This window comes from Pelodiscus sinensis, chromosome 24, assembly GCF_052426305.1.
Source record: "Pelodiscus sinensis isolate ZL-2025 chromosome 24, ASM5242630v1, whole genome shotgun sequence".
Taxonomy (NCBI): domain Eukaryota; kingdom Metazoa; phylum Chordata; order Testudines; family Trionychidae; genus Pelodiscus; species Pelodiscus sinensis.
The window spans coordinates 9,536,903-9,561,889 of record NC_143075.1 but is presented as its reverse complement, the minus strand read 5'-3'; the positions used below and the strand labels follow the sequence as shown (position 1 = coordinate 9,561,889).

The window sequence follows — 24,987 nt, the reverse complement described above, 5'->3', positions numbered from 1 at the left end:
ACTGTTACATCCCTAACCTCCAGACCACATGCCCCTACCATCTGGACTGAACACTTACCTCCCTCAAGGGCTGGGGGGGAGAAGCTGAGAGACACAGTGTATGCTTTGAGAGCCCAGGCTGGCAAGAGCTGTAAAAGTGCAAAGCCTCCTTGTCAATAGAGGGAAGACACTGGATGCAGTTGTCACATAAAATTAAAAGCTTTTTTTTGTGTTTAAAATAGCATTTACACATAAGCAGCTATATATTAACTATACAGACACTTGGGTTTTAATACAATATCTACAAAAAAGAATTCAATTAGGCAATAGACATTTACCAGGAACAGTGCAGTCCATGCTAGTAAAAGGTTACTCTCGGAGTAGAACCAATTCTAGGATAGGTGATAGTCTGGGTTTTCATTATTTAAAATCATTTAACGCCCCCCCCCCCCACTGTACATAAATTCTTTACATGTATTTCTAATCACTGATTAGAATTCATTTTTTTAAAAGTCAATCTTATTACAATCCAGTTAAATGCAAAACAAAAAACAATTACATCGTCTCATCAGCTGTCAGCCTTTAGGTGGGACTGTCAATTTGACCAAAAAACAACAGAAACATCAGAAGTCAGCGCCTGTGCATTGTTTGCCATCCAATACACCTTTAGATAAAGTGGCTAGGGACTATTACCTCTGAAAAGCAAATGTGTTAACAGGAGATCTAAGACAACAGCCCTGCCTTGAAGACACTCAAACCATTCACCAAAATCTTACTCCTTGGAGAGCCGGGTTAATATATTAGGTGGGTGCATTACCCTGCCATTCCAGTAGGAGACATCACCCCAAAACCATAACCACATACATTACCTCTAATCCACAAAACACACCTGCTTGTCCTTATTAGTCGCTGAATAAATAATAGTAGTGCAAGTCCAGCTGCAGAGCACAGGCAGGTTACGTTCGTTCTTCCCTCACTCTTTCTCCTAGAATTCAAATACTATTTAAGGCTCCTGTTATAATGTCGGCTTGTTATTTGTCACCTTCAGCATCACCCTTCAAGTGCATATTCATGGCAAGCTCATTACTTTTGCATGGCAGCAGGAGGAGGACAGGTCAAGATATATTCTACCGCCAGACCTCTGCCAGCTTCTCGACCTTAAGAGGAGCAAACTAACCTGGGCTCTGCTGAGAAACTACAGGTTCTTGAAGGGTCGGATCTTGGAGTGGAATTTACAACTGCCTCCCTGATATCAAGAACACGTCTCTCAGGGGAAAGCAGGTCATCAGGCAGGCGATGCCTGCAAAATGAGGCCCAGATGTACCCATATTGCAAATGTGAACTCGGGCATATTGAAAGGCATCAGCAGGATTTTGGAGATCGCCCTCCATTCACTTGCAAAGAAGTGACCGATGTTCCTCACGTGCTTCCCCATTCACCCAACAGGGCATCTGCACAGACTTCTGTGGTGTTACTCTGTGTTCTACCAGGTAAAGGGAGAAAGGAATCGGGGCCTATGTATTATAGCGTGACCACGATGTATTGCACTGTTAACAGAATGTGCACTTAGATTCTCTGAGGGCGCTTCAGAGAGCAGGAAATGCTAAATGCTGTTCACTGTTTCATAACCTGCCTTCAAACACAGAGCAGGCTCTTTTTTGCCTGAACTGGGTGCCTGATCTCAGCTGAAGCCAGTTTGGACAGAACCAGGTTAATTTCCAACCCACAGTGAAAGCCAGACTTGGCAGCCTGCTTCCTTCAGCAGATGAGCTCCTTCACACACCTACAGCACGGACAGGGTCAGTCTGACCCCAGCGCCCCCATGCACACGGAAATACGTAACACAATCATTGCAACACAGCAGCAAAGGGCAACACGACACAGAGCAGTTTTTCTGCCAATAGCACTTACCACAACAACAACAAAAAGAAAAAAAAATACAGCAAGTGTTTAACTGCAACTGCTGAAAAGACGTACAAGGGAATAAAATACTTCAGGCACCCAACCTGAAACCACGCCCCTTTCTGTGTGCTCCACCAGATTAATACCACAGGTTGAACCTCTCTAGTCAGGCACCCTCGGGACCTGACCAGTGCCAAACCAGAGAATTTGCCGAACCATGGGAGGTCAATATTGTCTAGCAGTGTTACCAACATTTCAAAGGCTTACCGGGCTCTTAGAAGCTTTAGAGGGGTAGCCGAATTAGCCTGTAACTGAAAAAACTTAAAAAACAACTAATAGTCTTGCTGCACCTTAAAGACTAACAAAACATGTAGATGATGACATGAGCTTTCGTGGGCACAACCCACTTCTTCAGATGATGGACTCTTTGAAGACTGTTAGGGGTAAATTAGAGCTAAATAGCAGCACAGAACACTGAGAGCCAGGGCTGGTGGCTGTAAACAAACTTTATGGGACCGCGGGAAACTTGGACACACCCATAATAAGTAGACATCCAGGTAACTAAAATCATGTCGGACTAGAGAGATTCAACCTGTATAGTCTTTCCCCCTGATCCCGTAACTTTTGCTTTAAGAGAAAATGTGATTCAAAAAAAGAAATACGTAAGTGAGGAGAAATGTAACAAGCTGGTTTAAAAGCAGAACCATCAGAGATTGTCAGTCAAGTCATAAACTTTTTTTTAAACAGTGCCTCCTTGAGATGCAGCAAAAGGAAGGGATATTTAGTCTGATTTCTTGATTGCTGTCCAGTTTGATTTTTAAAAATGGAATTAGCATGTGATTAGTGTCTGTGCCAGGCCTAGATACAAAATGATTAAGACTGCAGCTGAACATCTAAAAGGATCATGTCATTGTCTATTGGTCACTGGCAACTTTGCCCCTTAGCCAGTATAGGCTCAGATTCCAGACGAGTAACAATGGGAGTGATGCTTCCAGAAACACCACTGGGTGATGGCTATAAATGGGTGATTTAGGCAAAAGGGAACGGGCATTGAGGGGCTTAAATGAGGAACTGGAAGGTGTCAGTCTTGAGTGTAAATCTATTGCAAACTAAACCCTGTTCTACACTAGCTAGTTATTTTGAAATAACCCCCCATTGGATACGTCTACACTGCAACACTATTTTGAAATAACTAGTGCTATTCCGAAACAACTTGGTCCGTGTCTACACAGCAGGCAGTTATTTCGAATAGCGTCAAGCTGGAGGATTTCTTACCCCGACTCCTGTAACCCTCATTGTACAAGGAGTAAGGGAAGTCGGAGGAAGAGTGCTCTGTTTAGAAATACGTGCTGGGTAGACACTCCCAATTTCAAAATAAGCTACGCGACTGACGTAGCTCAATTTACATCGCTTATTTTGAGTTAAGCCCTGCAGTAGATGCACCACTGGTGGAATTTATAAGAGGAGCGTGCACACCACCAATCCCATTATTTCATACTCTGCACTCCTGATTTTTCAGGGAATAACGGTAATTCTGAAACAGTTATTTCAAAATAGCAGTAGCGTGGACACTCCAGTGTTGCTATTTCGAAATAGCGACTCCCCAGAGTCACTGAACTAATTACTCCACAGTGCTTCCTGGGGCTCTAAGCTGAGGTAGCGCATCCACATTAATGGAGCCTCCATGGAGGCTTCCCCATAGTGGGGACACGCTATTTCAATTTTATTTTGGGAGTTATTAAATCGAGTTAAGTTATTGCAAAAGAGTTTCCTTGCGTCGATAGGCCCTAGCTACACATGTGAACCTGCCACTGTGCACTAAGCGCTGTCTAGCATGAACTGAATGGCTGTTTCAAACAGCTGTAAGCCACTGCACCCTAGGGAACCCGCAGTGGTGCAACAGCAGAATCCACATGCACAGTTGGCATGTGACGTGCTGCTGCTTGATACCCCTTTGCTGGGCACAAACGGTTCATTTAGATGCGCCCTAAGGCCCACTGGCTGCTCTGCACCTGAGTCGCTTTTGAAAAGGGGCCCTATGATCCAAAGCCATTTGGTGACTTTTGCCAGTTTCACCATTCGCCTTTTTCTAATTCCGCTAAGGAAAGTGAAAGAAAAAGCCGTGGCAGCCGCCTGTGGCCACAGCCTACGATAACAGACTGCCGAAAAGTCAGCGCTGCTGCAGGACTACAAGGATCACAGCAGCTATCCACCTGGTCTTCTGCATGTCTGCTAGGCACGGAAGTCATCAATGCAAGAGACCTAGCAGGAGGTGTGGTCCATCATACCGGGGGAAAAAAATTATATACTCTGAAGTGTGATTTAAGTCCCTATCCTCAGATCCATCAGGAAGGGCTGGCTAATGAAAGTGGATTTTAACTGAAGGGCTGAAATCCTTTCCACCTTTACTAGCCCCTAGCCCCCTCTGCCGTTAGAACAGGGCTGGGCAAGAGCCTGTCAGCCGGCCTGATCCAACTCGCTCAGCTCTTATCTGGTCTGCGTAGCAGCTCCTGGCCCCGCCCCCACACATTGCCTGGGAGCCGGGGATGTGCGGGCCCTTTCAACTGCTTCTGTTCCAAGGGCTCATGCCTTCCCTGGGACTGCTTAGGCGCGAGCCCTGTAAATAATAGGAGTTGAAAGGGCTCGCAGCTCTCGCCCCCCGCTAACGTGTTGCTTGGGAGCCACAGGGGCAGGTGCAAGCCCTTTCAATTCCTGCTATTTAAGGGCTCCGCCCCTTCCTCCTGAGGCCCCACCCCTTCCGCCCAAGGGCCCCTCCCCCTTCAAAAATGATTGCCCACCCCTGCTTTAGAACATGTCCATTTGGTGACTCTGCTGCTGCAAAAGGCCAGCCCCAGGAGCCCGACTCACTGCAGAGGTGAAGCTGGGAGGTGCACGGCTAGGAAGACCTTACTCAGCAACCAAGAGGAGAAGGAGTCGCCACAGTTACCAGCAAAGCCACTGACGTGGGAAGGAAATAGGATGGAATATCCCCTCCTTCATGGGGAAAAGCTGCATTTGTGCCTTGCATAACCAGATAGCAGCAACATCCCAATGCTGCAAGAACAACCTTTACAACAGCAATTAAGGTGCATGTTATGACCCCACAAAAATGAACACCAGGGGGGCCACACCTGCCATAGGATGATGCCAAAATGAAAGACAATTCTACTCTTCCCTCAGCAGAGGAAGGTGCGGCTCTAGATCCATTCAGATTTGTGCCTACTGCTGGAAATTTCGCTCTGTGCCCGCCCCTTTTGCTTATTTCCCACACACTTCTAGGCGTCATGGCCATCGGTGTTGGTTTTTTGCTATATACTTTACACGTATTCGGGAAATCAACCATAGGAGCCAGTGTTTCTGGTAAGACAGAGGGAGAGAAATAAAAGGTGCTAATAATAAGTCATATGAAATAATTGTCTCAAATCAGCCAAGAAGACACACAAATTGCACTGAAAGTAGGTGCCACAGCTCGTTAGGCTGTGAATACACACCAGTCAATCACATTTAAAAAACAAGGGGAGAAAAAAGAGGAAAGAAAAGATTCCATTGATTTGCTGAAATTTAACTATCCCAGGTGATTTTTGTTTTGATTTTTGCAACACACGACTGAGATTCAGGAAGGTGTTACATGCAATACAGCCAAGCTTTCTTAAAGTGTTCAGCAATGAACCCCGCCCGCAAATAACCCGAACCCCAGCATCAATGAAAACAAGCCCCTCCCCCCAAACAGAGTCTGAAGGCACTTCCTCTCACATGATGTCAACAAAGAATTCGCAAGGGTTGCCCATCGCCTTCTGGAAGGACTGCCGGCTCCCTGTCAGCTCTGGAGGAATGGAGCTCAGTTCTCTCACAGGCGGTCCACCGGGAGGTCCGCTCGTCCCGTAGACTTTGGAGCCTAGCTTTGGCAGGTTGTAGAGGGGCGGGACCCCCGGAGGCCCGTGCGAATGGTGGCTGTGGTGGCTTCTCTCGCTGTGGGTGGCAGAGACGTGACTCCGGTGGCTGAGCTGGCTGGTGGGCCGTTCGCGGCGCACGACACTGGCCCCGCCCCCGCTGCGGGCGGTGTGGTCGGACTCGCTGCCGCTTCCAGTTGACTTGCGTTCCTTCTCCCTGCCGAGAGCCCTCCGGCTGTTCTCACTGTTGCTCCGGTTAGAGCCGCTGCTCTTGCTTCCTGCGGACGGCAAGCGACAGGAACAGAATGGCCAGGTTAGCCAGTCACGCCTCCTCCCCTCCTCCTTCATCAACCCAACAGCGCCCGACCCACCATGGCAACAGGGACAATGACCAACTCCGGCCCACATTAAGCACAACAGGCTATGGATGGCGACAGGATTTGGCAGCGAAAGCCGCTAGAACAAAGCTGAGGAAGCTGTGGCATGCAAGGGTATATCTGGAACCCTCCCTCCGGAGCCAGTGCGGTGAAAGCACTGGCTAGCTTAGAACAACCACCTCAGCCCCTCGGCTTCCTGGCCTCTCCTCTGGCCAGACACTGGTCCACAGTGAGGGAAAAGACAGAAAGGGGAGGAAATAGAGGGCTGGGGAGGGTTTTATTTTGAAACACAACACAGGTTCCTTCTCATGGTATAACTGATTCCAAGTGCGGATGCCAGAAATGCCGGCACAGGAATGGGTTATCGCGCCATGAAACCTCTTCTTCAAAACAAATCTCATCTTGTCTTTCCTGCATCAGTCAGCAGATTTAAATTCTGGACCTGATCCAAAACCCACTGAAGTCAAAGGACGTCCTTCTGTTGACTTCAATGGCATTAGGGAAGGGGTGGCCTGCGGGCTGCATCCGGCCCACCAACCCATTTGATCCGGCCTGCGGCCGCCCTGCCCCTAAGGCCAATTGTGACCTGGGGGTGGGGGAGTACGCAAAGTCATTCACAGTTCAAAGTGGCTGGTGGCTCCCTCCCCTCGCCAGGGGTGTGTAGCGCCTAGAGGGAACCACCAGCCAGTTTGAACAGCCAAAATTATTGCCCACCCCCGCAATAGGGCCTGACCCAAATGCAGATTCCAACAAAACCCACTGTTAGTTGTGACCTTGAAAAGCCAGCATGTAGAGTTGTTACACGTCGCGGACTGTGGATTATGCAAATGCCAAGTCTAGAAGATGTTCCCAACAGAGGCGGTAAAAAAATACCTGTCAGGTATCACAGAGTACACGAACTGGAAGGGACCTTGATAGGTCATCGAGTCCAGTCCCCTGCCCTCATGGCAGGACCAAGCATAATCTAGATCATCCCTGATAGGTGTCTGTCTAACCTCCAATGATGGAGATTCCACAGTCTCCCTAGGCAATTTATTCCAGTGTTTAACCAGCTTGACAATTAGGAAGATTTTCCTAATGTCCAACCTAAACCTCCATTGCTGCAATTTAAGCCCATTGCTTCAGAGGCCAAGGAGAACAATTTTTCTCCTTCCTCCTTGAAACACCCTTTTAGATACTTAAAAACTGCCATCATGTTCCCTTCTCTGTCTTCTCTTTTCCAAACTAAACAAGCCCAATTCTTTCAGTCTTCCCTCAGAGCTCATGTTTTCTAGACCTTTAATCATCTTTGTTGCTCTTCTCTGGACCCTCTCCAATTTGTCCACATCTTTCTTGAAATGCGGTGTCCAGAACTGGACACAATACTCCAACTGAGGTCTAATCGCTGCAGAGTAGAGCGGAAGAATGACTTCTCATGTCTTGCTCACAACACACTTGTTAATGCATCCTAGAATCATGTTGGCTTTTTTTGCAACAGTGTCACATTGTTGACTCATATTTAGCTTGTGGACCTCTATGACCCCTGGATCCCTTTCAGCAGTACTCCTTCCTAGACAGTTGCTTCCCATTCTGTATGTGTGAAGTAGGTATGAGCAAGTAGCATAGTACAGGAGTGTGAGCTATTGACTTCACTGGGGTTTGAGTCAGGCCCTATGTGAACAGCTGCAGCAGCTGGTTAGGTCTCATAAAGAAGAGCACAGGCTTAGGTAGATATTTCTGCATTAAATCTCACCCTCTCTTCTTTTTTTTTTCTCTCTAAACCTTAACTTTCCAAGCCATCACTCAACAAGGAATGAACGGTGCCACTTAAACCAAAGCCCTCCATTAGAGGTTCCATGCACATAAAATGCCACAACCTCATTAACAAGCCCGATTTTCAACTGGAACAAGTGTTTGCGGCTCCACTCAAGTCATCACAGCGTTGATGGTGCTTGCTACGGGAAGGGAACCACAGGCACCCCCATTGCTAGTCACAGCCCTCCCTCTGCTGATGAGATTATAATGGAAAATCGAGAAAGGCAAAACCAAAGAGATGGGGGACTGAAAACCAAGCTGCCCTGGCGTGGGTAGAGAGCTCAATGTCTCCCGCAGAACGCAGGAAGGGATGAGGACCACACTAGAACGTGGCATACCCAAGATGCAGTGTGGACTAGGAGTTTTAAACCCAAGACTAGGAGCCTGCAACGAGTGAATTCTACTCCTGCTCCCCACCAACCCCCATTTGCTGTAGGCAAGACATTTATCTGCTCTGGGCTTCAGTTTCCCCATCCATGAATATAGGGGATCGTTTTTACAGCACTCCTTCTAAGGGATGTTGTAAGGATTGGTCAGCAAAGCCCTCTGAAAACAAAGTGCTACATAAATGCGGAGTTTCATAATCAGCCATCTCTGAACGAGCCAATAGAAACATGCATCAGAGCATCACTGGGAATTAACAGGCTGACTCTTCCTGCCCTCCGTCCAGGCAGGATCGAGGCCAGAGGGACACAGACAAGGGAGTTGTTACAGGACACGGACTATAGTTCATCCCCGAGTGAACGGTGCTCTGCCCATCACCACCCAAACAGCAGCACCCACAATACAAATCTTCCTGCAGGGCTCTGGCAACTGCTTTGCAAACTCAAGAAGAAATTCCAGTGCAGCAGGAAGGCTTGTTCCCCGCTGAAGATCCCCACATTGTGGCAACCCTTTGAGCACTAGAGACGTCTCCTTTCCCTGCTAGGACAATGGCACCAGTTTCCAAGGCAGAATTACCATGGATGGAGAGCTCGGTCAGAAACCTGGCCCTTGCCGTTCTCCTCCCATGAACCAACACCTAGTTCTACGCTGGGCGGAGATGCTGACTCTGCAGTACAGGTTGAAGCTCTCTAGTCCGGCATCCTCGGGGCCTGACCGGTGCGGAACCAGAGAATTAGTCAAACCACAAGAGGTTAAGATTGTCTAGCAGCATCACCAGCCCTTCTGCTGCTTGCTGGGCTACATTAGAGCTAAGTAACAGCACCGAACACAGAGCCAGGCCTGGTGGCTGTAAACAAACTTTATGGGACTGCGGGAAACGTGGCCACACCCATGGTAAGTGGACATCCAGCGAACTGACCACGGATGTTGCCATACCAGAGTGTGCAGGACTAGAGAGGTTCAACCCGAAGTGTTTTTAGATGAAAGCTGGAGTGTAAGTCAATGGAAAGGTGTCTATGTGAGGTGTGAGTTGAGTTCGCGCCCCTATGGGTGGTGGGTATCATGGGCAGTGGAAGGCAAGGCCTTCCCAAACTGCCCTGCTTGGCCCTCCCCCTCCTCCACTAGCGTCCCCCAGACACACTCCCCCAGCCTGCTCTTGTGATGCCAGAGGGTGAGGCAGGCAAGTCAGGGGCTGCACCACCTGTCCTCCTGGCGCTGGGACCACCCTGCCCATCCAGCACTGGGGCTGGCGGCTCGGCTGAGGGGAGGGCCTTGCCTGGTCAGGGGTGTGGGCCCTGTATCATGCCTGCTGACCAGCTCCCCAGGCCGTCCGAGCTGGGGCAGGCTGCATCCGTGCTGCCCGCCAGCTCTCTGGGGCCAGGGGAGGCTGCGGCCGTGGCCGTGCTGACTGCCGGCTCTCCAGAGCTCCAGGCTGGGGGTGCTACCTGGGGCAGGGAGGGCCAGCAGTCACATTGCAAGGGCGGGGAGGGAGGCCAGGAGCAGCCACATTGGAGATGAGGCCTGGGCTCTGGTGGGCAGGGCGGGGGGGGAGGTTGCCTCCCCAAGCCATGGGTCACCCCCATTCACGAGGGCCCCAGAACCTAGGTTCACTGCCCCATCTGCACAGGCAGGATGTTCAGTCTATGCAGGTGAGAGGAGTGGGACTGACAGCTCTGGAGAAGCGAGTCCCCTGTTCACTCAGATCTACGTCCTCCCCAGAACAGTACGATGCAGGCAACAGGAGGGCAAGCTCCCTTCCGACACGGCTCACTGCAAATCCCAACGGACCCTCCCCAGCCGTCCCTGTAAGCTGGGCGTGCGGGCGGCCGCTCGGGAGGGATTATTTCAAATGCCGCCCAGCGGATTAGCAGAGCGCCAGGAGCCAGGTTTTTGTTTCTACTGGAGGGGCCCATTTGTACCTGCCTCAGCATAGGTGCTGGGACTAAGGGTGCTGGGTGGGGAGGGGGGTATGCTGCAGCACCCTTGACTTGAAGTGGTGTCCACTGTACACAGGCTTTACAGTTTGGTTCGCACCCCTCGCCTCCCCACTGTACAAATTGTTCCAGCCCCCCATGCCACGGTGCACACAGAAAATTTCATTCCGCACATGGGCGGAAAAGCTTAGAGGGACCCGTGACTATCCCCTCTTGAGAGAAGAGCCAACTGCAGCATCAGCTGCACTGAAAACGGCCAGCGAGGGGCCGACTGCGTGACTGGCCACTCACTCTCCAGCTCTCAACAGACCCCCTCTCGCTGCCTGGCCACTCCAACCCTGGGATGGCTCCGTTGCCATCTGGGAGCCTCTACCAACCTGCCAGAGCCACCGTCTTTTTTCTGAAGAGCTGCGCTATTGCTGCAACCTCAGGGCTGCCAGGCCTGCGACCGGAGATGGGGGGAGGGAAGGGGAGGGGAGAACTGCCCTGGATCTTAATTAAATCACCGCCAGAGCCCCGGGTGGCACTGAGGCTGCCTGGGAGAAGCTAGCCCCAAGCCCCGCCCATGGGTGGTCGGTGTAGCTGAGGCTGGGGTAGGCAGACCCTCAGCCCCACCCCCTCTGCTGAGGCCCCGCCCACACTATGGAGCGGAGCAGTGCGCTGAGTGCACCCGCCCTCCCTGAGGAGGAGACGAGCGGGCGCGCCCAAGCCCCCCTGCTTCCAGGAGCAGCAGGAGGGAGGCTGCCACAGCCCGAACCGGCCCAAGCCTCCCAGCGCGGGTAGCAGCAGGAGGGAGGCAGCGCGGTCCTGAGCCTCCCCACTGCCATGTGCGCTGCTGAGGAGGTTCCTGCTGTTCTGCCTTCCCAGCCGCCTTGGAACCTGCCTGTGCCACACTGGCCATTCCACAGCAACCCCACGGGGCAGCTGGAGGCAGGGAGGGGCCAACACAGCTCAGTTTTGGCTGGACACAGCCTTGCTTTGCCTTAAAGACCAGACGCCCATGTCCCCGGCCCTCGTACAGAGCTAGCCCCTCCCCGTCGCCTTGCCCAGGGGCCCGGCCAGTCTGTCAGCCACGCTGTCACCCCGCCCTGTCAGCTTTCAGACTGGTGAATGCTCAGCGTGACTTAGATCCAGCGCCCCCAACAGCTGCGGCACGCACAGGAGTACAACAGGACAACAGTGGCAGACATCCCCAGAAGCCGCTTATTGGCCTAATAAAGCAGGATCCAGGAAGACAAGTCCAAAGGCTGACGAGTGGCACCATTTTCAAGCGAGCATGTCGATGGGCGGGATTCAGGTGCCATTCCCCTGTCGCTGTTATACCCACTGTCGCACAGCTAAGCTCTGCGGCCAGACTGCTCCCTCTGCTAACACCATGGTATTACAATCGGGTGCGCTGGGACAGGCAAAGCACCTCTGAGAAATTAAAAATAAAATAAAGGGGGAAAAACAGCTCAACATTTGGGTCACAGGAGTCTAAATGATCATGCTATGAATCTGGTATTATTATGGAGGCGTTTGAAGCTTACCAATCCCCTAGCGTCAGCCATTCCTTTCTGAATCCTTCAGTCTAATGCTTGCTCAGAACAAAACAAGGGAATAACACAGTTACAAAGCAAGAAACAACACAACAGTGTAGTTTCCAAAAGAAGAACAAGGAAAAAAAGGCGTTGAACCATTCAGAATGAAACCCTCCCCTCGCCTTTATCAAAGCTCTCCTCACTGAGAGCCCAGGGTGCATGGATCAAAACACGGCATCTTTCCTACTTCAGCAGCAAAGAGCTAATAGCCTGATGTTCACCATGACTGGTGAACCCCCTGAGCAAAAATCAGTGTCTTCACATTGGCAGAGCAACCTGATGTGGATATTTTCTAAAGATCTGAACTTTTTTGGTTTCCTTCCCACGCATTTGTTTCCAGCAGAGGCTGGAACGGCAAAGTGCTGGACATCTCACAAGTAACTTTTTCTCATGGGATTTCCAGCATGGGTTTGCAAAACAAAAGAGGTGGGGTTAAGCCTGGAGGGGCTGCAGGCCAGCTACTGGATGTTTATATTCATATTCGAGCTTGGAGGCAAAACCCTGAGATACAAAATTGGTATCTGCATCTGCAAAACTGATCATGGATATCTGCGCTCACATCTGTGGATGCGCAGCCACACAAATTTGCAGGGTTCTAGATACAATTTGTATGCGCATCCATAGCTGCAAAAATCATCTGCGGACATCCAGATCCTTTTTGTGGATACGGATTCCTGTGGATCATTTTTATGGATGCGGATAGCCGTGGATATCCATGGATTTTGCAGGGCTCTACTTAGAGACTCCTCTGGAGCCTTTCCTTTTGGTTACTGGCAGCGTTTCCAAAATGGATATTCACAGTGGAAGCAGTGAACATAAGAAACGGTAGCTTCTGCGCTGCCCTCCGAAAACAGAATCAAGTTTGATTTACTCTGCTCAGGAGAATGAAGCAGCAAAGTGATCCTGAGGCTGGAAAGGAGACAGCACAGTTATGCAACCCATGCAACAAGCAACAGAGCAAAACCAATTGTGCTCCCTGCTTCGTGGTGGTTTGGGACTGCAGTCCATTTGGCTGGCTGCTCCGCACGGCACTCTTTTTGCGCTGGTCCTTGGGCACTCAGCACAGAAGTGGAAGCCGGGAGCACTTAGATTTTAAACCCACTGCTGTCCCTCTCCGTCCTGGCTGGTGGCTTCAAGCATCAGTAATGGTCTGATTGTCAGGGCCGTCAAGCGCACTCCGTAGCCACTGAAATCTGCGACTCCCCTCTGAAAATCAGGCCCCTCACCTTTCAGGGTCTCAGCTTGCTGACTGCTGAAAAGGCAAGGATGTAGCTTTTTCCTGGGGCGAGCGCTGGGTCATTCACTCTGGATTAAATGAGGGATCTAGAAGTGCTATGTGTGATTGGGTGATGCTTCGGGATACCTACGCCGCATTGGTCATGACTGACCAATCTCTAGCTCCGCCTCGGTTCTTGCTCTGTGTGATGAGCTCTAGCTAAGCACATGGGTAGTTTAATTGTGCCGGTACAATATTCCAACAGGCACTGCCAGTGTGGGGCTCAAAAACCGGCCCTCCACTCCCTGAAGTCCGCAAAGGGAGTTTCGATTCAGAGCATTTGCAGCCAGCCCCATGCATGGCGCGTACAAAACCACCAGGAAGGGGGGCGCACAGGCAGGCCTAGGGACACTCAAGCAAATGGCCAAGGCGAACGAGAGGGAGGCCGGCATATGCTCAGCTCATAGGCTTACCTTCACTTTGCTGGCTACCTGCGCTGCCACTCCCGTAGCTGAAGCCCGGGTCCTGATATGCTGGCGGGAAGCACGGCGGGGGGAGCGGGTACTGGTAGGGGTACCCCTGACCTAACGGCCACGGCGCAGCAGGATGCGGGAGGGGAGCGAGAGTGTCCTGATCCGAGGCGCCGCTAGAACCGTTGTTAAGGTTCAAGGCAGCCATATCTGGAGGGAGAGAGAAAAGGTGAGGACGGTGCTTGTCCCTCACACCTGGTCACCACAGACTCTTGCCGGCCTGTATAAATGACAGCTCGTGGGTTTTCCCCGAGACGTTACCTCAGCAGTTCAATCAAAATGCCACCCAGGGTGAAGCCAGCATGAATATTGAATGTGGAGGGACGGATAGTCTCAAGCCTGCGTGCGCAAAGCCACTTGGGCTGGTCTGATGCGACTCCTCAAATGTATCGTTTGCCTGTCGCTCCCTGCTGCCCACAAAGACATTCTCATGTCAGGGGGAGATGGGCCCTGCGGCGGAACCCCAAGGTGAACCAGGCCAGGCTCTGGCAAGCTAGGGAAGAGCGGCCTTGTGTTTAAGATACTAGACTGGGACTCAGGAGATCAGGTTTCAATGGCTGATTCTGCCTCGGACTCACAGAGACGGTTGGCGAGTTTGGGCTACTGTCTCCCCAGGCTGCAAGGGGTGTGATTCCCAGGGTGAATGTTCACACTCACACTAGGTCTCACCGAGCGAGTGTGTTAAAACAAGGAGCCAGGTGCCCCGAGTACAAACCTGCCTGGGCCCCGGGGGAATGTGCTCAGGGCATCTAGCCTGCACTGCCACTCCTGCTGCCTGTGCTACAGAGGCTACCCTATTATTTTTAGCACGTTGCCTGTTGAGAGCGGGCGTGTCTACACACTCTGAGAGCCAAGTGCCAACGTAGCTTCAGTCCCCTCTGTGCTTCAGCACCCTCCTGTAAAAGGGAGACCTGTCCAGAACGCCGAGGCCTGTTGTGAGGGCACAGCCATTACCGTAATAGGGCTGCTAACCGATTGCCCCGGGGGGGGGGGCCCTGAAATGACCTGATGAATGAATTCCAGAGCGAGGGGGGTCAGCGGAGAACACTGGCAGGCTATTCCCGTTCACATGGAATGCCTGTGCTGATCACACTTGTGTCCGGGCGGGAAATTGTTATTAGTTTTCAGAGGGTACGGACACAGCCCGCAGCACCGTGGTGGGCAGCCTGCGGGCCAAGGGCTACATGCAGCCTTTTGGGGCTCCGTGAGTGGCCCACGAGACGTTTTGTTTATCGTTTCCCAGGCACAGGCTTGTCAGATTCTGCTGGTTTTCATCCACACTGTTTTTTTCTCCTACTGGTGTTACTCACGCGACATGCACATAAAGCCGGGGCACACGTAGGGAGGTGTGTGCGTTCCCTCTGTGTCCAATCAAGGCGCTGCTATGGTGCAATCGGCACCTCCTGCAAATTACCTACGTGCAGCAAAACTATCCCAGGAGACCGTCTTGGTTACGACAATCTTGTGAGCCACGGAGATGAAACCTATGCATCCCACTGACTAGCCTAGGTTGCCCCTCACAACATCCCCATAAAGCGGGGTCAGACTATCCCCATTTTACAGATGAGGAACTGAGGCCCGAGGACATGAAGGCGCATGGCAAGAGTCAGATTTCCCCAGTCCCAGCCCAATGTCTGATTTCACTGAACCATCCTTCCTCCCCAGATAACCCAGCTGCTTCTCTTAGGGGAAAATAGACTAATGATAACATGACTGGTGGGGTGGGGGGAAGAGGGTGCTTGTGTGTGTGGAAATCTCTGCTTGTGAACTCCCACGGGAGGCTGCAGAGAACAGAGGCGCTGGCATCCAGCACACCCAGCTTTGCCCTTCACGGGTGAGGAACTTACTGCGGCAGAGGTCCCCGAAGACGTAATAGCACTGCTCCGAGAAGGTGATTTTGTTCACAGTGTGCCTGAGGTAGCCGTGTTTTAACATGCTGCTGGCATATTTTCTAGCCTCTCGTCTGTCTTTGAAGCCCTCCACGTGCGTGTACAGCCAGTCGACCACATCTGCCCCTGCGCAGGGAGCGGGGAACGGAGAGAGGAGAAACAGCCCAATGTCACTGAGAGCCGGCAAGACAATTTTCAAAGTCCTATTATCGCAATGTAGTAATGCCTATCAGCCTCCACCAGGACAGAGCATCATTATGCTAGGTATCATCTAAAAAGCAGAGGTAGGTCAGGCCCTGCCTCAGAGAGCTTCGGAATAGCCTACTTCCAAAGCCCCTTCATCTGGAGATCACTTGGCTGCCACTGAAATGCATCCACCTCTGGGGTAGGAGGGAGGGAGCAGCCGTCTAACAGCACTAACCCCCAGTTTAAGCCAGGAAGTGAAGAACAGTCCTGCATCTGAGTGGAGCACCTATTCATTTAAATGTTCAAAAAAAATCATACTGGAATTTTTTTTTATTTGTTGCATATGAGAAGGAATTAAGACAATCTAAAGTGAGATGGCCTTTTATAGGGTGACGGGTTGTTGAATTTATACAGTGACAGGTTTTCAACCAATATAAGGGGCCAGGATGGATGGAGACTCCATGCAGTCTCGTGTCTTATTTAGATCACAAGCAAAAGGAACTCAGGTTGTCTAGAGCAGCGTTTCTCAACCTTTTTTTTTTTTATAAAGTACCCCTTTTTCAAAAAAATAATAATTATAAGTACCCCCCAGTACCTACAGCTTTCAGACACACACTTTTTTTTCTACCATTCCAACATATTTGTTTAAACAACTTAATCGTAGCTGGGCGATGAAATTTTTGGGTGTAAAACGTACAAAAATAATAAAGCGCTGTAAAACTGAAAACAAGTTCAGTTTTCTCCAAATTTCAGTGGTGTTAACGTACCCCCCAGACGTCTCCCGAGTACCCCTAAGGATGCTCGTAGCCCTGGTTGAGACACACCGGTCTAGAGTTCAGTGTCCATTTGCGTGCAGCATGAACACACCCAGGGTCTCTTAGCAGTGCTGTTGAAGAGTGGGGCTGTGTGACTATTCAGATTTGGAGCAGCAGGGGGCGCTGCGAGGCTGGACTGAGATGTGCTGCTAGAGCCAGGCGGGAGGCACAGGGCGGGAGCAGCAGTGCGGGTTTAGGTGCAGAGAGACAATGAGGGAGGGAGGTCTGCACAGTGCGGGCTCACACGCTGTTCACACTTGAGCCTTTCGTTCTTCCCCGGCACAGCCAGATTCTTTCACAAATATACACAAGGGAGAGGGGGGAGGCAGAGAGTCAACGCAGCTCGAAAAGGCAGCTCCCCAAGCCCGTTCCTAACAAGCCACCGTCTGACCTACGCAGCCGTCGGGGGGACCCGCTTACCTATCACTGCATTGGAGATGGTGATCTTTAACCACATTCTGTCCCGGATTTCCAGGCCTGAGTCGGGTAACTGCATCACCTTGACAATAGTCGCCATGTCACTCTTCACAGTTAAGGGAGATTCTTCTAATTCTGAAAGGCAGAGAGGTTAGATGCTTCTCGGAGCTCAGCCCTCCGAGCACAGAGAGTCACTTCGGTTCAGCTCCCGCTATTGGGATGGCACCTTCCCAGACACAGCTCTCGGGAGCAGAGGCAAGACTCGGTCCCACAAGATTCCCCCGTCTTGCGCTCAGCAGCGGCCCCGCATACGGCTCTCAGGCCACTTCCCTGTGATGCTGCTTGGCATGAAAAGTAGTTTAGGGGTGAAGAACCGTTTTTTGGGTCAGGAGCTGCTGACCCACAGAAAAATCAGTCGGGGGCCACAGACAAGTGAGAAGAAAAAAAAATCCTCACTGACGTGGCTCCCAACAGAGAAGAAAGACACTCCCCACATTCGCCTCACACACCAGAGTCTTAGGAGGGCCCAGGCTAGTAGATTTTGTGTGCCCCTGCTCCACAGGGTGGGGGCGGGGGAGTAGAGAACCAGCACTGTCTCCCCAATGCTGGGGGGGGGGAGAGCCTGAGCTCGGGGGCTAGATCCACGCAAGCCGGGGGCCGCATCTGGCCCCCAGGTCTTAGGTTCCCCACTCCTGGTATAGGCACCCTAACAAGGCTTGGGTTCCCCAGCCAGTTCCCCAACCAGTTACGTGTCACTACAGGCCCCTTTCACGAGGGGGTGCGCCCAAGGCCAATCCAGTCATCAGCAATTCCCCATTTAAATTGCAGGACACTCATGGGGGCGTCCAGCAATGCTCCCTCCACATTCAAACCCAGCCTCGGTCACGGGGCGAGTGCACAACAGGGCTCCATGGGGAACAAGCATGTCTTGACCTCACACTTGGGGGTCAATTAACATGAATGGTGCCACCTGGCATGGAAAAAAATCGGGTGAATCTACTCTGCTACTGGTGTGCCTGCAGCTCCCACTGAGGTCAATGGGCCTGGTGCAGGCACCAAAGGGAGGAGGGAAGGGAATCAGGAAGCTAGAAAACAGCCCATATCGTTAACCAGCCTTACGCTGGCACTGCCTTGAAAACTACCTATTCTGCGGTTGCCAATTATGGTCAGACCCTGACGTAACAGCCCCCTATGAGGACGCCTATGCCCCTCCCACAAACTCCAAGCCCCTCTCTTGCAGGATATCGGGAAAAGCCAATTCTCCATGTGTCAGCTGTGATCGGTCATTGTTGCTTTTCTAAAAGGTTGTTACAAGGAGGAGGGAGAAAAATGGTTCTCCTTGGCCTCTGAAGATAGGACAAGAAGCAATGGGCTTATTGCAGCAAGGGAGGTTTAGATTGGACTTTAGGAGAAACTTCCTACCTCTCAGGGTGGTTAAACACTGGGATAAATTGCCTAGGGGGTTGTGTAAACTCCATCACTGGAGATATTTAAGAGCAGATTAGACAGACATCTATCAGGGATGGGGGCTAGATAAAGATGGTGCTTGGTCCTGCCATGAGGACAGGGGACTGGACTCAATAGCCTCTCGAGGTCCCTTCCAGTTTTACTGTTCCATGATTCTATGATGTCACCACCCCAACTTGTGCTCAACTCCCCTGACCTGAGTGTTCCGCTAGACACAAAACCCATGCGTTTTGCTGATCCAGTTTGATAATAAAGCCCAACAGGAAGCACCTGCAAGATCTCCCATGCGGGCCGGGCCGGGCTAAGGCTGGCCCTCCTGTTCCTTGAATGGGAGAGCTATTCTCTGTGGATCCCCTGCCCAGCCACTCCTAGGACCCGCCTCTCCTTTCTCACGCAGAGTGTCCAAGGTAAAGCCCTCAGCTCGCTAATGACCACAGTAATTAGAGACAGGGCTGAACCCCCAAGCTCCATCAAACGCTGGGTCCAATTCCCAGCCGGTAATGTCTTTTTAGTGGGCTGCCCACCACACTCACTGTGTTTACCCTGCTTCCCATCCTCCCATCTCTGGAAAACTTGTATCCATCATGAAATGGTGTTTGCAGCTCAGGCCCATGTCTGGCAGACACATGGCAAGTCATGAGCCACCCACCTTTCTAGGCAGGTAGCAGAACCGGTTTCACTTCACTTCAGCCACCCTCACATTTACAACTATGACACAGTGACAGCTGAAAACGGTGAACTTGAAACATGCACATGTACACACTTGAGATATATTGTCACATGCCATATACACATGAGGCTTCTAAGCTCCTAACACCATCTGAGCAACACTGAGATTTGGATTTTGCTTTAAGTTAGCGTGGTTAGTAACAAAAAGCAACTTTTTTTTTTTAAAAATAAAGAGTATCTGTTTTAAACATATGAGGAGCAATAAACTCAATTTTCATGTGGCCCATCCCCAAACCAATATTATCCCTTTAGATACCACTGGAAGTAGAAGGATGTTGGATCTGTAAGCTGTACAGCTTGAACCTCTCTAGACTGGCACCCTTGGGACCTGGCCGTTGCTTAACCACGGGTGGTCAATATCATCTAGCACAGTGTTTCTCAACCTTTTTTTTTTTTTTTTTTTTTTATAAAGTACCCCTTTTTCAAAAAAAAATTCTAAGTACCCCAGTACTTACAGTTTTCAGACACACACATTTTTTCTACTATTGCAACACTTTTGTTTAAACAACTTAATCATAGCCGGGTGGGCGATGAAAGTTTTGGGTCTAAAAAGTACAAAAATAATAAAGCGCTGTACAGCTTAAAACAAAAATCCAGTTTTCTCCAACTTTCAGTTGTGTTGATACCCCTCAGATTTCTCTCGAGTACCCCTAAGGGTACTTGTACCCCTGGTTGAGAAACACTGGTCTAGTAGCATTACCAACAGTTCTGCTGCTTCCTGGGCTGTTAGTAGCCAGGTGTCCACTTATCATGGGTGTGGCCAAGTTTCCCACAGTCCCATAAAGTTTGTTTACAGCCACCAGGCCTGGCTCTCAGTGTTCTGTGCTGTTATTTAGCTCGAATGTACCCTAAATGTCTTTTAAAACCCCATGAAGCAGCGGAAGGGTTGGTCATGCTGCTAAACAATATTGACCTCCTGTGGTTTGGCAAATTCTCTGGTTCGGCACCGGTCAGGCTCCGAGGGTGCCGGACTAGAGAGGTTCAACCTGTAGTGAGAAGGGTACATCCATCAGGACAATGCAGTTGTACTAGTCCTCCTGCCATCTTTATTTTGTGCCTTCGTTTTAGTGCTCTTTCTGCTGAAGAGAAAAGCCCACGCAGAAGGGACAAGTTGCTCTGGGCAGGATACCCTGCCAAGCCAGAATTCCACAGTAGTGGTCTGAGGGCTTGATCTTTCAGGTCAATGGGGAAAAAAACCCTTCCATTGATTCCAATGGGTTTTGCACCAGACTCCAAAACATGACAGCTGGTGAGAAGAACTTTGCAATGCTCCGGGGTTAGCACCGTAGAAAACGGCAGTGCTTTTACACACCTGACACGAAGTGGGTCTTTGCCCACAAAAGCTTATGCTCCAACACTTCAGTTAGTCTATAAGGTGCCACAGGACTCCTCACCGCTTTTGCAAGATTCAGACTAACACGGCTACCCCTCTGATACTTGACACCTGACCTCGGGTATCTAGGGTGATCTTGGACTGTCCTGACTGGCAGTAAGCAAGCTCCTCTTTTAACAATGGAGGGGAGGTGAAGATGTTCTGCCGTGGATAGAGAGTATTGCTGCTAGTGCTGGCTGAAGGCAGTTGGCCCTGCAGAGAAAACCAGAGGCTACTGCAAGAGTGTGTTGCTCTGGAATAGGCTTAAAATCATTCTCGAACAAGATACTTTTTTCAATAATAATTAATATGAAGAACTGGATCCATCTGGCACTAAAAAAAGTCTGATTTGACAGCAACTGCGTATTCAGGTCCCCGAGGAGTCCTGTGTTTGAGGGAACAACACTGAAGATAAAAAGAGATGAAAAAACCAACCGAAGAGAGCCAGAAAAGAAATCCAAGCCCTGCTGCATGGTGGGTTTCACCTGAAACCCCCAAATCTCAGGTGCTTTAGTCAGAAAGCGTTGGCTGCACTTAATACTTCTTTTGTTAGGAACTTTCATTCTGATCCACAGGCAAGTGGGTGAAGGGGGGTGGACAGGAAGAAAAGGAGTCAGTCAAGTTTATAGTATCCCAGCCCTGTTATATAAACAGAGTAAAATAGGAGACATACCGCAGTACTCGCACTAAGGAACCGTGACAGACTTGTGCTCATCTAACGATGCTCCATTAACTGGCTGCTTCCACATTTACAGCCAAAACAGTAAAACTGATATTTATATTTGCTGCAAGTTTCAGTAATGTAACTCGAAGAGAATCTGGGAGGATCTTGTATTTAAGCTCTTTGTTTGCTCCCTTTGGGTTGAGATGCGTGTTTCTCACCTTCCGCCATATTTAGCTGAGAGATTAAAGTGTGAGGTCTTCTCTTCCGCCTGATGCACCCCCGAGAGCTGGGCGTGCTGCACCCACTGTGCATCAGACAGGTTCCCAGTGGAGGAGACAGAAAGAGGGAGATCAAATGAATGGAAGTGCAGTTTGCTGCCCACCTCACTGCTAGCTATGCTGGCCTTGTTTATGATGAAACGCTACCCTTCTATCGCCCCTGCCGTCTGAGGATCTCAAAGAACACTGGAACGAATGAAGCCTCCGGACACACCTCTGATCTGTGTCAGGATAACCACTTTACAGATGTGGAAACGGAACTGCAGAAAAGATAAGTGATTCACCCAAGGTCACTCAGTGAGACAGTGGCAGAGTCAGGAAGGACTCTGAGCCCCTGCCCCCTCCTCTCGTAATCACACCTTCTCCAAACTTATCTCCCATTTTGCTCAGGTTTCAGTTTTTTTCTTCTGTTTACATTAGGAAAAGGGAATGTCATATGCTACCCGCACAAAGAATGAAAAGCTATCCGCAGAAAACTGGTTTTACTTCCAGGCAACCTTCAATTCAGAAGCACAAGTAAGAGGGTGTCTGCCTTCCACATTTCCAAATCACTGTACTGTGTATCAAGGCACCTGATACATGAATGTTTCAAGAGGAATGTAAACAGAGTAACAGAGTTTCATTGTTTGACAGCAATCAGCAGATATATTAGACCCCAGTAATCTTTAGTATGTTTAAGACTGAAAATATGCATCTCAAGATAAAGCCTTGGTGGGGTAAGGGTTGTCTTGCCTTTGACTGCTGATAATATTTGCCCCCTTCCCCCACTTGCTGGTGCCGCCACTGTCTAGGGAGATGCAGAGACGAGACCCATACAAGATATCACTCCCCTTTCATAGTTTCAAGGTGAGGCTGTAATTTTAGCTGCTTATGAGATCAGAGAGAGCACGAGCCCTCATGCGGTCTGGCCGAGTCTGCTGGTATTTTTAAATATAAAGGCACCACCAATGCATAGAGAACTCCAGGAATGTAATACTTCAGCCAAACATTTGTCTAGGGAAGATTCTGTCATTGATCATTAGCCCAAAGGTCTTTAAATGATCAATGAAGGTCTACTGTATTCATTATTATTATTGTTTTTCCTCTATGGAAAAATCCAATATACTGTGTTGGCAATGAAACCAATTGGGTTTCTCTAAGGGTTTACAGAAATTACTTTAAACAACCTATAGATTATAGGTCCCAGTTCAGCAATGTACTTAAGCGCTTCCTAACATTAAGCGCATGAGTTATGCAAGCTGGTTTCAGTGGTATGCTGCTGAACTGGAGGTTCTCTACAGAAATTTTCAGGCAACCTACAGAACCAATGGGGAATTGTATACCCTTAGAACATAAGAACGGCCATACTGGATCAGACCAAAGGTCCATCTAGTCCAGTGTCCTGTCTGCGAACAATGGCTAATACCAGATGCCCCAGAGGGAGTGAACAGAACAGGGAATCATCATGTGATCTCTCTCCTGTCACCCATTTCCAGACAAACAATGGCTAACAGCCATTGATGGACCTAACCTCCATGAATCTATCTAGCTCTTGCTGTCAACTGGGTTCAAAATTCTACAGAAAAGTTATCATCATTCTGTATTAATGCCCCCCCGTCAAAGTTTTTCCTATAGGACGTTGGTAGAAAAGAAAATCCCCATTCAAGGTGTAAAGTCCCTTAGAGCTTCTAATTTAGATTTCATTGCAAAATAATGCAAAGTCTTGGAGTGGAAATAGCATCTAAACTCTCACTGGCAGTGTTACGGCTAATTAACAGAGTCAATCTCTCTTTTTTTTAATTACCCTGCACAGCTGAAAATGTTTTCAGTGCACCACAAAGAGATGAAAGGAGCTGTGCGGGAACAAGACAAAAGCTAGCTCCATCTAGTCTCACCCTCTTCTTTTAACCTTCTCAGAAAAGCCAACACTTTCCAAAATTATTAGTCATTTGAGGGGTTTCAGTTTTGGGATGTTCCAGGGGAGGGCCTGATTTTTAGAAGGCGTGGAGCACCCTGAAGTTAGCTAAAGGTGTTTCAAACTGACACCCTACAATTATTGGCCATTTTTGAAAAACTTGGCCCAAATTTTTTAACTAGGGATGCGCTTTTATGAATAACCCCCAAAGGCACCCAGTTTGCACTAGCCCTCCCTATTTCTTCTTCCTTTCAAATACCGGCTGTCAAAGCATAGGAGCTTTCCTGCTGGACTCAAAGGAATCAGAGGTGGAAGCTTGGTTTGGGGGCACAGCCCTGGCTTTTCCACTTAATGAGTAAGAGAACAGGACAAGAGTTTGATCCCGATTTAGGCAAAAGTGTCGTTAATGTTGCTGTTTGCAGAGCAATAGGGAAGTGGGTCCAGGACCTCAGCTGGTCAGTGTATTGATTGCCTGTGGACCGGCTGGAATCAGCGGTTCAAAGTGGGACCCAAGGTGGCAACGTTTGGGACAAGTTGTGAACCTGTCCTGCAGAATTCATTTGGTTTCCAATCTCTTCGTTCAGGAAAACACGTACACCTGGTGCTTAAGCCCATCCCTATTGAAGACAGCACTTAACACTCATTTAAGTCCCTTCAGCACATGCTTGAGTGTAGTCTCAAACACGGACGCTCTCCTAAGGACAGGTTTACACTTGGCACGTGACGCGGAAAAGGTCCCTTTGTGCGCCCAAACTCTGGGAGCGTCTATACTCGCCAATGACTTTTTGCAGGGAAACTCAGATGTTTCATGCGAGGCTCTTACCAGTGATGCTTTTGCGCTGATGTGCAAGTGAAGACATTTTCTTGCTGTTTTAGAGCTTTTAGCCTCCACAGGGTATCCCACAATGCCTCAGTGACCACTCTAGCCAGCACCCCTGCTGCTCTGATGCCAAGTAAATAGAGGCCCACCCCTACCCCTGTAAAGCCCTGGCAACTTTGAAACCCCCCTTCTTGTTTTCTTGGCAAGTGCTCACTTTTCTGGCCAGGTGATAATGCCTGCTCCATGGAGCAAACCATCCCCTGCTCACAGCAATGCTGAGCATCTGGAGCTGACCGGTGGTCGAGAAGAGGCTCCCAGGATACCCTGCAATCACCCACCCCTTCCCATGAGAGCTGCACTGTGGGATAGCTGCCCTCATCCATGATGGAAGTGCTACAAATATAAACACTCTCCGATGCCTGTGACCAATGCTCCCTCTAATCTTTTTCATCCACGTGCAGAATAATTTTATGTGCACCGAAGGCATGTGCGAATGTGCACCACCAGAAGAAACACAAACCTAGCTGTGCTAATCAGCCGGGCAGCATTGGAATCTGCACAAGAGCACAACTTGCAGGCCACACTGCCTGTGACTCTGAGTACACAAATCAATGCTTTTCTTTTACCAGTTCTCTATCACCGGTGCAACGGACAGGATAAAAACGCTGCAAGTATAGAGATAGGCTAAATGGGGGCCCTCAGTAGTGAGTAGCCAACAGTCATCTGCTGTGTTCATGTGTCTTGCCTGAGTGCCATGTGGTTTTAAATCCAATGCTGCACTGTGCCCTACACTGACTCTAGAGAACAAGGAAGGATTTGTTTCTTCAGTTCTAAAGCTTCCAAGATAAGACACCAGAATTGTCTCAACAG

The 24,987-nt window shown here is 49.8% G+C and overlaps 1 protein-coding gene across 3 annotated transcripts in view; it reads right to left on the bottom strand.

Moving 5' to 3' along the window:
* Positions 1 to 389: 389 nt before the first annotated feature.
* DVL1 (dishevelled segment polarity protein 1) overlaps positions 390 to 24,987 on the bottom strand; it is a 225,404-nt gene continuing 200,806 nt past the window's right edge. For all 3 annotated transcript variants that reach the window (XM_075906879.2, XM_075906880.2, XM_075906882.2), the window contains 4 exons: positions 16,897 to 17,028; positions 15,434 to 15,601; positions 13,530 to 13,736; positions 390 to 6,049 (listed from right to left, as the gene is read on the bottom strand). In XM_075906879.2, coding sequence (XP_075762994.2) covers positions 5,631 to 6,049; positions 13,530 to 13,736; positions 15,434 to 15,601; positions 16,897 to 17,028 — 926 coding nt within the window. In that variant the 3' untranslated portion in view covers positions 390 to 5,630. The remainder of the gene's footprint in view (positions 6,050 to 13,529; positions 13,737 to 15,433; positions 15,602 to 16,896; positions 17,029 to 24,987) is intronic.